At 45.1% G+C, this 17,694-nt stretch overlaps 1 protein-coding gene across 5 annotated transcripts in view; it reads left to right on the top strand.

Moving 5' to 3' along the window:
* Positions 1–17,694, top strand: part of PCGF5 (polycomb group ring finger 5) — an 86,056-nt gene that overhangs the window by 42,276 nt on the left and 26,086 nt on the right. For 2 of the 5 annotated variants that reach the window (XM_066600718.1, XM_066600713.1), the window contains exons 2-3: positions 15,352–15,659; positions 17,281–17,377. In XM_066600718.1, coding sequence (XP_066456815.1) covers positions 15,548–15,659; positions 17,281–17,377 — 209 coding nt within the window. In that variant the 5' untranslated portion in view covers positions 15,352–15,547. Of the gene's footprint in view, positions 1–9,847; positions 9,882–15,351; positions 15,660–17,280; positions 17,378–17,694 lie in introns of those variants that run through there. The other 3 variants (XM_066600716.1, XM_066600717.1, XM_066600715.1) reach the window with 3 other exon arrangements.

Here is a 17,694-nt window from a genome sequence, read left to right as displayed (position 1 = left end):
CAGGGGTTGTGGGTGAGATCTAGGGCACCCGGACTGGCGTATCAAGGGTAGTATACCGTAACGCTTTTGCCTAAATCTTACACCGGTTCTGATTGTTGCTAGTGATTTGTTGTGTAGTAGAATGGGATGGCTTGGTGACAACCCATGTGGGGCAGAAAAGTCAACCATATTAGTTATCATACAGTTTTTCCACGTAACCAGGAAATGATCAGATAACCGTTAGAAAAACTTGACAAAAGAAGGCATTTTAAGACCAAAACATATTAGATTTCAGTTAGCCTCCTTTTTAGGATTTTTAACAGAAACCTCTCATGTTTAACCCCTTAAGGACCATCCCCCTTATTTCCCATTTTTGTTTTTTGCTCCCCCTTTTTAAAAGGGCATAACACGTTTATTTATCCATCGATGTAGCTGCCTGAGGGTTTGAGAGACGAGTTGTATTTTTCAATGGTACTATATAATGTACTGAAAACTTTTAAAAAATTCTTAGTGGAGTGAAATGGGAAAAAAAAAAGAAATTCCGCCATCTTTGGGTTTGTCTTGTTTCTACAGCATACACACTGCAACAAAAATGACCTGATAACTTTATTCTATGGGTCAGTACAAATACTATAATCCCAAATTTATATAGTGGGGTTTTTTTTTGCCATACTACTTTTATTTTTTTTCAAAGATATTTAATTTTTTCTGTCTCCATCTTCTGATAGCCATAACTTTTTATTTTTTGGTCGACCATAGTTGTGCGACATCTCACTTTTGCGAGACATCCTGTAGTTTCCGTTGCTATCACTCTGGAGTACATAAGACTTTTGATCGCTTTTATTACACTTTTTCTTAGAGATACGGTGACCAAAAAAGTGCAATTCTGTCATTATTTATTTATTTTCGACATTCCCTATGGGGGGGTAAATAATGCGTTACCTTGATAGATCGGATAATATTTTTCCCCCTTATATTTACAGTTGACTTTCACAGACACATTTTAATTTAAAGAGACACTTTGGCAAAAATACATTTTTCATCCCTGCACCCCTCTTCTAAATGTCTGTCACACTCTGAATGCGTCCTATGTATATTGCAATCACCTCCATGCAGTGCAGCCTCCTGTCTTGATACTTATCAGGCACCATCTGGATGTTGAGACTACTTTCTGTTTTATCTTTCACTGTTTTGTGTTATCAATCCCATGATGCATCAACATATCATCACATGAGCAGCTAGAGCTCGTTCCATCTCTGCCTGCTGGGAGGACACTGCAATTATCATTACCTTCTATATCCACCTAAATAAGCTGCAAACCATAAGTATACACAGTCCGGAGGCTTAAATATCATGACCCTGATAATTGTGTGAGTGGAGCCTCTACTCATCAGCAGTAACTGTGATAGAAGTTTCTGTCCCCCTCTAAATAGCTTGTGTGGTAGGTTCCATCACACAGGAATTATGCAAACTGAAAAACTGAATAATTTGAGACACAAATAAACCTCAGGGGGTCAGAAAGAGATCACATGACCTATTTGACGACTCCAGAAACTTCAGGTAGAAAGGAAGAAGTAACCAAGATAATAGCAGCTGACTTATATGCTGGGGGACTAGTTACATATTGAAATGACTGTTGCAGCCTTTTAAAATTGGAAGTACTGAGATATATTATTATATGTGATGCATTATGCCAGTTGCAAAAAGCAATGGTAGCACTGTCTAAACTGGTTCTACATGTTGTTACATCATTATAACACCATAAGTGCATTTCTAAATGAAATGTAACAAACAGATGTACTCTGTTTTATGTCGTAGGAACAGACAGATGGCACAAGAATAAAGGATTGTTCATTACACCAAAAAGTATTACACTGCGCAGCTGGAATGCCCATAGCTATCACATAAAAAGTACAATTTTTGTTCTGCATTTCCTTTTACTGGAAACCAGGAAGTAGGCATGCACTCATGTCATACATGAGATAAACAGATAAGCGAAGTGTTCCTAGAACTACGTCTATGAAAAACTCATTGAAAACCAAAAGCCAGAAAACCATACACAGACAGACGTTTCAGGGTTTTTGCTCCTCATCAGTGTGTAGTAGGTTTCTGGCTTGGCTAGTGAGAGGCCTATGACGTGGGTCAGGGAGGGCATCAACTTACCTAAAGGAGAGCACCTAGAAGGTGTGACAGGCGACACCTAGGAGGTGAGTGAGGGTCAATTACCAATCCTTGTTATAAAGACTTGTATAAAGGGTCTGACATTGATTTGCAGGAATGCTGCCTTCCAATAGGTGGTGCTGCAGAGGTATTGTTTCATCTTCTACTGGGTAAATCTGGATCCATATTACCAATGAATGCAAAAACGGTGGTAAAAATGTAAAGAAATAGTGCATGCTGCCCCGACCCATTGAAAACAATGGGGGGAAAAAAAAAAAATCGTCAATTTTTTTGAATCGCAGCGAGCCTGAATCATTGGTTTCATAATCATGCGTTTTTACTCACTCTCACATCGCTAGAAAACCTATGGCCAGTGGGCAAGGGCCCTCACACCTGACAACACGACCTGCTTCTGAGCTTTAATCCCCCAATGTTTTTTTACTATTGGCTGGGATTAAAGCCCGGGACCAAATGCCGTAAATTTACTGTGCTAGGTCCTTAATTGGTTAAGGGACCTTTCACACAGGACATAATAATAATCTTTATTTATATAGCGCCAACATATTCCGCAGCACATAATTAGGGCTTGTCCACACGAATGCCGCAGGGTGCAGCCAAATCTGCATCTTCTGAAATCCACATCAAAATCCACAGATCTCACCGCAGATTTTGATGTGGAATTGCAGACAGGTTTCAAGTCATTTTCAATTCCGCATACTGCAGGTAGCTTGTGGACTATGATGTAGAATCTACTGCGATGTGTCCTGCAGCATAATTCCGTCCCATGTGAAAGATATCTAAGGGTATGTGCAGACAGGTAGGATCTGCTGGAGATTTTCTCAAACAAGTGACTTGCTGTGACTTAAAGTCCGCAATATATGTTGATTCCGCACACCTTATGAGGTTTGTTAAAATCCCATGCCAATGGATTGTACTGTAAATGCTATGGATTTCCCGTGCAGAAACGCCACAGCATTTACAGCAAGTGTGCATATACCCAAAAAGTGTTGCTTCCAGGACAGACCATCTCTGCCGTACACTGCTCTGTATAGAGATACGTAGGCACGGAGCTGCAGGGGCTCTGGGCACCTTTGTACAGCTTGTATGTGCAGAACTATTACTATGCATGATGCTTAACAGTAATTGGACTATTTCTTTGGATACTTTCAAATACTCAAAAAACGCCTGACTTATATGACCCTAAAGCAGTCCTAATATTAGGATATGATGACACTTTGTTACTGTAGATGTTCCTAGAGATGAATGGAAAATGAGTAAGATTGGACATGTAAGCTGAATCTGAATACCAAGTCCTTATGTCCCCTCCATAGAAGACATGTCACAAGATCAGTCACTCAGTATTTGTCACCTTCCACATGTCTGTTTTCAGCACATGGATGATATGTGTCTCACTTTCACCTCTATGAACTAGCATAGCACAGGGATCCTATTATAGATACGTACAGCCCGCCTGGGACCCCACTATAGGAGTCAGCCCTCCATGTTCTCAGTTATTTTAGTCATCAGTTAAGAAAACAAACTGTAGTCCTACTACGACTCTACAAGTGACCCCAGAAACCCCTTCTAGGAACATCTCCGTACACCTCCAGCACTCTGAAGAAGAGCCGAGTCTACCTCCGGCGCTGGATCTAATAAAAAGGATTATGTTTTATTCCATGCACTCTAATTTTGATATAGGGGATACATATAATTTATTGATTTAAGGTGTTTTGTCATTAGAAAAAAAATCTATACTTACCTATTCCTTTCCATTAGCCTTCTTACCGCATCTTCTCACCAATCTTCTCCGGGCTCCTGCAGTCCCCCGGGTCACATCACTTCCAGCCGGCGGGATCCTCTTCCTCCTGTTTTGGAGCTTCAATTAGCAGTACTTAACTTCCTGCAGGTGACGTAGAGTTCACTGACTAGAAGGGAATGCCGAATCCTCGGCAGCCTACTTTAGCGCGCATGCACGATATCTCGCTGCTAATGAAACACTAGTGGAGAGACATCACGCATGCACAGTCACGCTAAAGCAGACTGCCGAGGATTCTGCATTCCCTGCTAGGCAGTGAATGCTATGTCACTAGTGACCGGGTACATTGACCTGCAGGAAGCAGAGTGATGGCAATGTACGCTTAATCACAGGAAGAAGAGGACCTGGACAGCTGGAGGTGACGTGACTCGGGGGACTGCAGGAGCCAGGGGAAGATCAGATCTGGTAAGCAGACTGCCTGGGGAGGAATAGGTAAGTGTAGATTTTTTTTAATGACAGAACACCTTTAAAGGGGGATTCTGGGACTTTTTAAATTTGTTCTATTGATGACCTACAGGTCATCAATAGATGATCGTCAGGAATCAGCCACTCTGATACCTGCCAATTAGTTGATTCTTTGTGCCACTATCACTGGGGAAGCAGTAAGAGCTGACCATAGTACAGTGGCCTAGGTTGCACTGAATTCAGCTGGAGCTGCATCAGACCGCCAAGGTCCCTGAGGAGAAGACAAAAATGGTTTAAGACGGTTTCTGCCTTCTCTTTTGCAGACAGCATAGAGCTCATTGAATGCTGCACAAAGATTCCAGCATTGACACTTTCTCTAGTGGACCCACTAATCACTGATGACCCCCAGACCATCTCTGCCAGTGACTATTGTCACTACAGGGGGATGTTTTTCCCTGTAACCAGGGCTCCTATGGTTGCCCCACTTACAGTGGATAACTGTGAAATAAGGGGGGAAAAAATGACACCGTGAATATCCCTCAAAGGTCTTCTATGATGTCAAGGGGGAACATAGGTGTTAAAAAAATAGCTACAAAATTAAGTAAAAATTAGAAAATAAAATACAAATACATAAAAAAAAAAACCTACTGCCTACACCAAGCTAAACCGTTACCATATCCACTCTGTTATCCAATCTGAGATTAAGCAAATTGCATATCAGAACATTAGAAACAACATCGGGAACCCATTCTTGTACTTTAGTGTAAATATACTCATTTTAAAAATAATTATAAACTTTTTTTTTTTACTGTTTATACATTTTACCCCGATACAAAATAAAAAAAAAAAATTAAAAAAAATCTTTGTGAAAAAGTGACCAAATTATACCCCGATATGTCACAAAAAATGCAGCAAAAATATTTTGGCAGCCGAAGAAAAATAATAGGACCATAAAACCACCACATGCTTGTACAATCGCTAAAGTGTCCGGTCCTTAAGGAGGCATTCAATGCAAGAAATATCCCATGGAGTGTCCTTTTTTAATGTCCTTACTTCAGATTACAATTCAGCACTTCACACTTGCTGCGAGGTTTGGTTTCCATCTAAGGTACAGATTTTCTATTGGGCTGAGATTATAGGAAGACAATTAGAGGGCTGGAAGGAATTAATTGTATTGAGGGAGTAGAAAAGTTACTGAAGCAAAATGATTTAATGAGCTTACAGAAGAGGAGCAGGAATGGCGTCTGGCAGGGTGTATATTGTTGGACAAATGTTCTTTCTAGATGAATCCTATATATCTATCTGTCCTTGATTATGCTGAGTACATTTTATGGAGAAACTGGTGTATTTGCAGTGGGGGACACTCACACTTTAAGGATACTTTATTTTCTGGTTCTGTTCCCATATTCTATGCTGACTGTCACGTCTTAGACGACTAGTTCGCACGACTGGAGGTGATAAGTTCTGGGTCCTAAGAGGGAGTCAAATCGGTGGATGGGGTTCTGAGGCTAATCAGACTAACTAAAAGTACTTTGTAACTAAGTGCTATAACGAAATGGGAAATGAGCAAAGTGGTTTACCAGAACCACCTGAACTGGTCTCTTGGGGCTTACTTGTACAGCGTATTGCACGTGTAAAATTTGCATGCGTAATACGCAGTGAATAGAACACATTCCATTTGTGCAAAAAAATATGCAGCATGTTCTATTTTCCCGCATATTGTACATATTAAACTAATTAATTCAAATGCCCATTCAATGGCAATGCTGCCTCCTGATACACTTCTGTATTCAACCCCAGTTTCGGAGGTGGAAATTCTAGAAGTGTAATATGAAGCTTCAAGCTCCCATTGCTTTCAGTGGGAGTGAAGCCCTCTATCACACTGATGAGGACATTTGGTCCCGCTGCAGTGATAGCGGGCCAGATAGTCAGCCGATCGCCAGGAATCCTGATTGGCAGGGCCCTGACAATTAACTATTAATGTGCCTATGCTGAGGATAAGTCATTAATAGCACAAAACATACATACTTAGGGCTTATTCACATGAGTGTATATCAGCCAGCGTTTTCACGACCGGACAATATACGCTATCATGTGATGCTCGGCGTATATGCAGCCAGGCGGGGAAAGACAGCCCCTTTCCCTCCCCCTCGCCGGCTCACCTCCTCTTTCCTCTCCGGCTGTTTACAATGGAAGGTGGCAGAACCAAGCTCCCTCTGCCTCCCCTTGTCCGCAGCCAGCAATGGGTGGGGGCGGAGCTTATCTTCACCCCCTCCCATTGCAAACAGCGGGAAGGGACGGAGAGGAGAAGAGGGGGAAGTTTAGCAGTCACGCTGCTAAACTACCTGCCTTCTCCAGCCGCTGTCATAGGCTCCCATAGGAGTCTATGGCAGCGGCCGTACTCAGGCCAGGAAGATAGGTCCAGGGCTATCCTCCTTGCCCAGCCGGGCGCTTTTACAACACCGGAATACGCCTGTGTGATCTGATGCATTCGAGTCCAATGCATCAGATGGTAGCGTATTTCGGCTGGCCGATATATGCTCGTGTGAATAACCCCTTAGGGTCCATTCACACAGGCGTATGCATATTTTGGACCGTGAATATGCAACGTATTCATGGCCCGAAATGCGCTGTTGTCTTGTGTTTTTATGGGCAATTTTTTTACTTACGTAAATACGCAGCATATTTACACACACAAAAAAAAAATCACATTGATTTTGTGCATAAATACGCAGCAAATATACAGGTTCCCTGCATTTGCATGGATGCACCATTGATTTCAATGGGCTATTATGGTGCTTAATAAGCAAAAAGATAAGACATGCTGCGTTTTCTTTCATGCGATCAAAAGTCAGGTAAAAGATGCGCAGCTGTGAATTAACCCATTGAAATCAATGGACTCTATTCACTGCGTATTACACGCGCAAAAAATTTGTGCGAAGTACGGACATGTGAAAGACACTTAGCCTGATGTGGTGCGGTTTGTTATCAAAACAGCTCTGCCCTCATGTGTACGCACTATGTAACTGCATGCAGGGCCTCACACCCATCACCATAGCATCTACAACCAACTTCATTCCTCGCATCATCTACATCTACACAAGCGGTGAGAAGTCATGGCGGGTTCATGAAGTGGCAAAATTTTAATTTAAGAAATTCCAAATATGAGTCCTGTGGAATCCTGGTACCTCCTCGAATATGTAATAGAGGAGAGGAGCGCCGAGCGTGCAAACAGAGAGAATGAGATAACGAAGGGATCTCAATGCTGGTTTGTTCAGGTATTTTGTGTATTTAAAATACCCTGTTTCCCTGAAAATAAGACATAGCATGACTTTCCAAAATTTTTGAGGATGCAAAATGATTTTTCAGGCTTTTTGAGGATGCTTGAAATATAAGCCCTACTCCAAAATTAAGCCCTGCTAACAGTTAATTAAATAGTCAATTTAAATAGTGTCCAGGCAGCTATACATGTAAAAAAGTTAAACCTTTTTGAACAAAAATTAATATAAGACACTGTCTTATTTTCGGGGAAACACGGTAGCAGACGCCATTGTGTGTGCGTATGTATAATATATATATATATATATACACACACACATACACAACTGCCGTCCTGGGATAGACTTCCTTCTAGTTATTCCACAGTATTCTAGTTTGTGCTTTGTTGCTGAACTTCCGCTAGACTTACCAGCTGCCTTTATATACATTTCTAGAACTGTTCAGTAATCCAGAATTTGCTTATTCTGCATTTATCAGACCCCATTCATGCCCGATTAAAGGAAGTTTAGTGTAGATACTATGAGGCTCCATTCACAATTAGTGCATTTCTTGTGTTCCAGCCATCCCAGGACTGTATCTGAGTGGGTTGGTGTCTTCCCGTTCACTTGCTGCAGCCCCAGAATACAACACCCTATTTTCTAGCACAACACTATCCTGGTAAGGCCGGGATCCAGCGGGTTGGATTCTGCATGCGGGATGTCTGCAGCAGATTCCGGCTGTGAGCCCCGCTGATGACCCTGCGTACCACCTTAACCATACTGCTGATGACCGCAGAGCTCGCAGGCTGGCATGTGCAGTACAGTTTTTTTATTGTATGTCCTACGTTGTCGCCTAGCGATGCAGCGGGTATCCGCAGCCCTATACGTAATGTTAATTGCATATGGGCTGCGGGTTGGACATCTCCATGGACACCAACAGATTCCACGGTAGAATAAAGCATGCTGCGATTTTTCTTCTGCTCACAGAATACGAAATTTCTATTTGTGGGTGTGAAGGATAACTGAAAAATGCATGCCTTTCAATGTCCGTGTTTTACCACGGAAAGTCCATGCGGACGCCAATCGCAGAATCCACAATTCAAATGCCCCGTGTGAGTCCGGCCTTAGGCTTCCTTTACATCTGCGCTGCCACCTCTGTGGCACTGAGCAGGAGGACAGTGCCCCCACACAGATGTGACAGCAGCCTGATACTGCATGCATCTGTACAAATATGTGGCTTTGTTGTATCTTTTTCTCATGGTGTTTTTTCAAAAACACAGCACAATCTAGATAAAACGTTTTTCTGGTCTTTTGCCCCCATAAGCTTCTCTAAAAATAGGGGGGGGGGGAAACCTAAAAACTGTGGGACCAAAAAAACCGTAAGCCGGCGTCACATAGCTTGAGCACGCAAATCTGCACAGCATGCTTTAGATTTCCCACGCACTGAAAGTCCCCATAGCAGTCAATGAGAAATGCGCGCAAAATACACAAGTAGATGCGTGAAACACTGCGGAATTGCGCAGGACAGAGAACTCACCTGGAACTAATTAGCCATTTCAATCGGTGCTTTTACTTTTCTCTGCGCGAATGCACTTGCCTTGTGCGCAGAAAAAGTACAGTAAAATACACCGCGCAAAAAAAAGCTGTGCTCATGTGTACGCAAAAATGCATACGCTGTGTGACGCCGTCCTATAAAATGTCAAACATTTAGGCCAAATTACGCAACAGAAGCCCGTGCATTCATACGGGCGCGAAAATGATTATTTGTGGGGGTACGTACACGGGCGATTCTTTACCTCCAGCAGCGACGCTGCGAGATGTAAAAATGTGTTCTATTTCCGTGCATCACATGAGTATAGGATGTGCAGATGTGCGGTCTCTCGCAGAACACACGGACAGCATGAGTATGCACATTGTGCCTTAGAACGTCCATACATTGCAGTACAGAGCCGGTGACAGGTAGAAAACAAGTGTGGTTGCCATAACAACACCACTGCCTGCGACATAACCAGTTCCTCCTCTCTCCCAGCCCTTTGTGTAAAAAGCAATGTAACTAAATGTGTAAATCATTCACCGCTCGCTACGTTATATCTCCCCAGCCATGATGTAACGTCCGCCTCACCGCCTCCCATTCATGAGAACATCGGGGAGCGGACTGCGCATGCGTCATCTCCAGATCGTACTGCGCATGCGGGCCACAGGTCGCGTCATCCATATTTACTGGCGAGAGATGATGCTTGTCGGCGCATGCGCGGTTCTCTCTGGTGAGTCCCCTAGAAGTCCCCTGTATAGACAGCGATAGAGCGCAGATAACGCGTACCGCTGAATGTCTATATATACTGTATATAAGGTGTCACGGTGTATATAGTAAATATGTACTTGTAGAAGAAGGCGGCCTCTGCTCGAGTGAGATTAGATGAACGAGGCTTTGGCTACTTAGCTGTTGTAGAGCTTACCTAGCTGTTGTAGAGCTATTAAGTCGCAGCGGCAACCTAGACGCGGCGCCTGCGAATTCACAGCAGGGGGCGCTGCAGGTGTTGCGTTTCTGGTCGTGACAGGAAAGCTGTGGTCACCTTGACAGTTCTTCCCGCCATTTATCAGTGACTGAAAACTACGTAGAAACCAATCATTCCCGGATACTAAATGTGTGCAAAGGGCAGAATCCTCACAGAGTGAAGTCACCTCCTCAGGTCACCTCCTCATGTCAGCTCCTCAGGTGACCTAATGTCACCTCCTCATGTACCCTCCTCAGGTCACCATGTCCCCTCCTCATGTCTCCTCCTCAGGTCTCCACATGTCCCCTCCTCAGGTCACCTCCACATGTCCCCTCCTCAGCATAACTCCTCATTTCCCCTCCTTAGCTCACCTCATCAGGTCCCCTCCTCATGTCCCCTACTCAGGTCACCTCAGGTGACCTTATATCACCTTATTTTCCCTCCTCAGGTCACCACATGTCCCCTCCTCAGGTCACCACGTGTCCCTTCCTCAGGTCACCTCATGTCACCCTCTCAGGTCACCTCCTCATGTTCCCTCAGCTCACCTTCTCAGGTCACCTCATGTCAGCTCCTCATGTCACCCCTTCAGCTCAGGTAACCTCCTAAGGTCATAATGTCATCTCATTTCCCCTCCTCATCACATCTTCTCATTTCCCCTCCTTAGCTCACCCCCTCAGGTCACCCCCTCGTGTCTCCTCTTCAGGTCACCCCCTCGTGTCTGCTCCTCAGGTCACCCCCTCATGTCTGCTCCTCAGGTCACCCCCTCATGTCTCCTCCTCAGGTCACCCCCTCATGTCTCCTCCTCAGGTCACCACCTCATGTCCCCTCAGCTCACCTCCTCATGTCCCCATCTCAGGTCACCTCATGTCAGCTCCTCAGGTTAACCCTTCCTCAGCACAGCTCCTCATTTCCCCTCCTTAGCTCACCTCCTCAGGTCACCCCTTCATGTCCCCTCCTCAGGTCAGCTCATGTCACCTACTCATTTTCCCCCCTCAGGTCACCTCATGTCACCCCCTCAGCTCAAGTCACCTAATGTCACCTCCTCATTTCCCCTCCTCAGCTCACCTCTTTAGGTCCCCTCCTCAGCACACCTCCTCAGGTCACACCCTCATGTCACCCTCTCAGCTCATCCCCTTATGTCCCCTCCTCATTTCCCCTCCTCAGCTCGCCCCCTCAGGTCACCTCCTCGTGTCACCTCAGCTCTCCTCCACAGGTTACCTCCCGAGGTCACCTCATGTCAGCTCCTCATGTCACCCCCACAGGTCACCTCCTCAGCTAAGCTCCTTATTTCCCCATCTCAGCTCACCTCCTTAGGGCACCCCTCTGATGTCACCTTCTCAGGTTACCCCCTCAGGTCACCTCATGTAATCTCCTCAGGTCACCTCATGTCACCTCCTTGTGTCACCTCATGTCACCACCTCAGGTCACCTCATGTCACCTCCTACTCGCAAATTCACAGCAGGGGGTGCTGCAGGTGTTGCCCTTCTGGTCGTGACAGGAAAGCTGTGGTCACCTTGACAGGTCTTCCCGCCATTTATCAGTGACTGAAAACTACATAGAAACCAATCATTCCCGGATACTCAATGTGTTCAAAGGGCAGAATCCTCACAGAGTGAAGTCACCTCCTCATGTCACCTCCTCATGTCACCTCCTCATGTCACCTCCTCATGTCACCTCCTCAGGTCACCTCCTCAGCTTCCCTCATGTCCCCTCCTCAAGTCAACTCATATCAGCTCCTTAGGTCACCTCCTCAGGTTACCTTATGTCACCTCCTCATGTCCCCTCCTCAGGTTACCACGTCCCTTTCTCAGGTCACCTCATGGCACCCTCTCAGGTCACCTCCTCATGTCCCCTCCTTAGCTCACCTCCTTAGGTCCCCTCCTCAGCATACCCCCTCATTTCCCCTCCTTAACTCAGCTCCTCGGGTCACCTCCTCGTGTCCCCTACTCAGGTCACCTTCTCAGGTTACCTAATGTCACCTCATGTCACCTACTCATTTTCCCTCCTCAGGTCACCACATGTCCCCTCCTCAGGTCACCACATGTCCCTTCCTAAGGTCACCTCATGTCACCCTCTCAGGTCACCTCCTTATGTTCCCTAAGCTCACCTTCTCATGTCCCCTCCTCAGGTCACCTCATGTCAGCTCCTCATGTCACCCCCTCAGCTCAGGTAACCACCTCAGGTCACCTAATGTCATCTACTCACTTCCCCCTCCTCAGCACACCTCCTCATTTCCCCTCCTTAGCTTACCCCCTCAGGTCACCCCCTCATGTCTCCATCTCAGGTGCCCTCCTCAGGTCACCTCCTCATGTCCCCATCTCAGGTCACCTCCTCATGTCCCCATCTCAGGTCACCTCATGTCAGCTCCTCAGGTTTCCTAATGTCACCTCCTTATGTCACCCCCTCAGCTCAGGTCACCTCCTCAGGTTACCTAATGTCATCTCATTTTCCCTCCTCAGCTCACTTCCTCATTTCCCCTCCTCAGCTCACCTCCTCATTTCCCCTCCTTAGGTCCCTTCATCAGCACAGCTCCTCATTTCCCCTACTTAGCTCACCTCCTCAGGTCACCCCCTGATGTCCCCTCCTCAGGTCACCTCATGGCAGCTACTCAGGTCACCTCCTCAGGTTACCTCATGTCACCTACTCATTTTCCCTCCTCAGGTTACCTAATGTCACCCACTCAGCTCAGGTCACCTAATGTCACCTCCTCATTTCCCCTCCTCAGCTCACCTCCTTAGGTCCCCTCGTCAGCACACCTCCTTATTTCCCCACCTTAGCACACTTCCTTAGCTCAGCCCCTCATGTCACCTCCTCAGCTCACCCCCTCAGGTCAACTCCTGGTGTCACCTCAGGTTACCTGCTTAGGTCACCTCGTGTCACCCCCACAGGTCACTTCCTCATGTCACCTTCTCAGCTAACCTCCTTATTTCCCTATCTCCCCATCTCAGCTCACCTCCTCATTTCCCCAGCTCAGCTCACCCCCTGATGTCACCCTGTGATGTCACCTTCTCAGGTTACCCCCTCAGGTCACCTCATGTCATCTCCTCAGGTCACTTCATCTCATCTTCTCAGGTCCCCTCCTCAGCTCACCTCCTCAGGTCACCTCATGTTACCTCCTTGTTTCACCTCATGTCACCCCCTTAGGTCACCTCCCCAGGTCACCTAATATCACCTCCTCATTCCCCCTCCTCAGCTCACCTCCTCAGGTCATTGTACCTCCTCATGTCACCCCCTCAGGTCACCTTCCTGTGTCACCTCAGCTCACCTCCCCAGGTTACCTCCTCAGGTCACTTAATGTCCCCTCCTACCGTAAAAGCTGACAGCGTATCCTGCCTCTGACTGATTACAGAAGCAGGAGGCTTTAATCCCCGCCTATCCCTAAATGGATTAAAATTTGTTCTATTAAAAATTTATGAGATTTTCATGTGCGTGAAAATTACATGTTCAGTGATGGGACTGTTCTCGCAAAGTGTCCGCATTCAACATAGCAATTTTACAAGTGCATATCAGTCTGAGTTTCTCGGACTGATATTACCCTTGCCCATGTGGATGTAACCTTAAAGAAACACTCCATTTATAATAGAACCTGTGAACCCCCACTATCCTGCTTGTCGATGGTTTCTAGGAAATGTTGTTTCCATACAGTAGGGCTTATTCAGACGGGCGTATATCGGTCGGGTTTTCACGCCCGGGCGATATACGCTGTCCCTCTCTGCAAGGGGAGGAGGCAGGACGGGAGTTAGTGCACTGAGCTCCCGCCCCCTCTCCGACCCTTGCCACTGTTTGCAATGGGAGGGATGAGGCGGAGCTAAGTTCAGCCCCCTCCCATTGCAAACAGTGGCAGGAGGCAGGAGCTCAGTGCACTGCTCCCGTCCCGCCTCCTCTCCTTGCAGAGAAGGGCAGCGTATATCAGGCGGACATGAAAACCTGACCAATATTCGCCTGTCTGAATAAGCCCTACGGCCGGCTTCACGCGGGCAATAAAATTTTTAGACAAAAATATGAACCTCATTCTTTTGAATGGATTCATACACATGAGCGATGTTTTCCCACATGGCACCGCCATGCAATATTATGCGGAGAAACAAATCACAGCATGTTCTATCTGGCTGCATGATCTCACATTGCCGCCCCATTGTTTTCAATGGGGCCGGTGGCAGAAAAAAGGCAATTAGAGAACTCTGCAATCCTCTGCCGTGCCGATGACAGCCGCACCAGAGAATCCCCTCATCCCCGCAGTGATGCAAGGCTGTTTTTACATGAAAACGCCTTGCATCCACAGGGTTTCACATGGTGGGGAGCACGATATTGGGGTGGAATTCACGGCCCCATATCATGCTCACCTGTGTGAAGCTGGCTGTGTCACACGGACGTATTTACGCACGTAATACACTGTGAATAGAACCCACTGTTTGTAATGGATCTGTTTATATAAGCATATTTTGAATGCACATTTTCAACTGTGCAAAAAAAAAAACTAGAACAAGCTCTATGTTTCTGCGCATGTGCGTAACAAGGGTCCTTATAGAAATCAATGGGGGTGCAAATGTGTGTGCAATACGCAAGGAGATGCGAGAAACACTGCGGAATCCGGTGGAAAAAGAACACATCTGGAACTAATTGGCTATTCAATCGGTGCGTTTTTTGCTGTCTGCAAATTAACATGTCCTGCGGGCAGAAAAGTGCAGTAGAATACGCCAATACGCGCCTCGTTTATAACGCAAAAATGTTGCTCTAAGGCTCTAAGGCATGTGCAGTTGCACTTACATTGTGTGAAGCCGGCCAAGACTTAGTATATGGAGCAAATAGTCTCTACGCTTCCACAATACGGACTTGTAGGCATTTGATTCCTCCATACGTGATGGTATTCACCCATAGAAGGAATGCTGTTAATAAAGAATACCGCTACAATGTAACACATGATGGAACGTGAAGCTACTTTTGTCATACAGGGTCTGTGAGAATAAGTTTGGGCACCCGTGGCTCTTGGTGGCGAGGCCAACACAAGAGTGACTGTGCTCCAATCTGACAACGCTACTGCTGGCTGTGATAGATGTGCCAGGAGCGTACAACAGGTGACAAACCCTGTAAAGCCTCCCATTTCCCTTCATTACACATTAGCGTAAATCGCTGAAGGTATATTATGTGTATATTAAACGGCGTTGCTAATTGGTTTGCTTGTCTATTGTTGGCATTACCTGTTTTGTGCAGTGGAATTAATCTTTTTTGTCTCATTTAGCAGGAGCCTGGAGGTGTAGCACATTTTAAGCAGCCAAAGGCAAATTGAAGCAATGAGCATTATTTTAGTAAGGTTCATCTCGAGGACAACTCTCACGTGGTTGAAAATGTGAGAAGTTTGATGCTCTTTAAAAAAGAACCTTGTCCATTCGTCGCTGCCTGCGTCTGGGGATCATCTGTCTCTAGGCATCTTGTCAATGGCAACCCAAAGAAGGCGCTTTGTAAAAGAATTCAATCCATACATCACTTGCTATATCTGTAAAGGCTATCTTATCAAGCCCACCACCGTCACAGAGTGCCTGCACACATGTGAGTATTGCATCTTGTCAGGGGTTTCCTTGCAGAAGGGATCAGAAGTGTAATATTTTCACACACTGCTTGAATAGTCATAAGTGAACTAAAAGTACATCATATAATTCAGGGAACGGTAGGACATCATGTTTCTCTTATTTTGGGCACATGTATTTAAGTAGGTTTTTAACGAGACCTTTCTGGTATGTGTTTCTCCATGGAAACTTCTCATCCAGTATGATTATTTATTTAGCACCATCAACTTCTGTAGCACGGTTTTGGAGCAAGGGGGTGTAATTCTAAAACTGTGTGGCATAGACAAGTTACACAGTGTTAGCCGAACACATTAGTTGGAGGCCTACCAGTGCAAGCTTACAGTCTACGGTCAGGCTCACACGTGTACAATAAGCGGTGAATGGAGTAATTAAAGTACATTGGTTTTCTCTTATACATTTAAACTTTCGTATATACATCGCGAATAATACATACATAAAAAAGAACGCAGCATGTTCTATTTTACCGTATATTACGCACGACAGAGCGCTATTGTTCTCCATGGGCACATATGCAATTACATTGCGTATGTGTTTGGCGTTTATACACAACATCGATAAGCGACACAGCTGGAAATTAAAAAAAAAAGAGACTACGCATGACCGCGTGCATGAGATATGCTGTCATGCGTAGTGCAAAATTCACTGCCATACAATGTGGTAAAACGCTGCATTATATACAGAGCGTTTTACAACACACTGATGTGAGCCCAGCCTTACAGTCTATGACCGGGCTTACACGAAGGTAATTTGCGGCGTGGTCCCCCTGAGAGGCACACGTGCAACAAGTACGCAATGAAATTGCGTACATGCTGCCCATTGCCATGTAGTATCTTGGCGTGCATGCGCATGTAATACGTGCCAATATAGAACATGCTGCGATTTTTATTGCGTGTGTATGTCGCGCAATTCATGTGAGCAGTACCATGGCCGCCTATGGAAATTGGTATAGCGTATTATTGGAGTACGCTGTACTGATACAGTCGTGTGAGCCAAGCCTATAAGAAAAATAGTCGGGGGATTCAACTGCTTTTAGTAAAGATCTGCTTACCTATGTTTCCCGTCACGTAAAGCCACGAGCTGAATACCAACAGTAAAGATGATGTCTTTTTACATTTTGCATATTTACATTATTATTGTTTTATTTGTTAGTGGAAAAACCCAGATCAGACTCAAAAAAGTATGACCCCAGACCCCTAATATTCAGACCAGACCCCTAAAATGAAAAATATATACTTACCACCGAACATAACATCTTGTGTGCCAGACCCTGTTGGCAGATCTACCATTGGAGGTGCATTGGTGGAGACCTTCCCCAATGCATGTATGACAGCTGGTCTGTGCGGTCCAGATAGCTAACAGATCAGTCTTAGCACTCAGCTATGTTCATCTGTGCCATAGACTTTGAATGGAGTGCCAGGACGCATGCTTTACTATATCCATATTCCGCCTATCCACAATTCTTGTGTTCTCAAAGTGCATAAAACACTCCAGTTCTGCCTTCCCTAATAACTGAATTGAATGTACGATAACTTTGTATTTAAATACTATTGGATTTGACTTAATTATTACTTTGTTTTCTCAAGTTTGTAAGACTTGCATTGTCCAGCATTTCGAAGAAAGTAATGATTGTCCAAAATGTGGAATTCAAGTTCATGAAACGAATCCTTTAGAAATGCTAAGGTAGGACACTATGGAATGTACTGTACTTGTTATACGGCTGGCACGCAGTACGCCACATGTTCTGTGTTCCAGTAGTTAATTGTTATTGTTAATTGTTAACAGTCTCAATTCCTTTGTGGTTTCTTTCTGCCCTTCTGTTGTAATACAGGAAACCTATATATAATATTTAGTGGCTAAGAATATACACTGCATTCTGTAATTTACGTAATTAGACAACTTTAAAAGCCTTTTACATTTGACTTTTTGATAGTTATACATGGCTTCAAATGGCATCCATGCATAAATATACATTTAGAAAACTTTAGTTTTCTTTTAGG

This window comes from Eleutherodactylus coqui, chromosome 4 (assembly GCF_035609145.1).
Source record: "Eleutherodactylus coqui strain aEleCoq1 chromosome 4, aEleCoq1.hap1, whole genome shotgun sequence".
Taxonomy (NCBI): domain Eukaryota; kingdom Metazoa; phylum Chordata; class Amphibia; order Anura; family Eleutherodactylidae; genus Eleutherodactylus; species Eleutherodactylus coqui.
The sequence above is the reverse complement of the archived record's forward strand: the minus strand, read 5'-3'. Positions and strand labels throughout refer to the sequence as shown.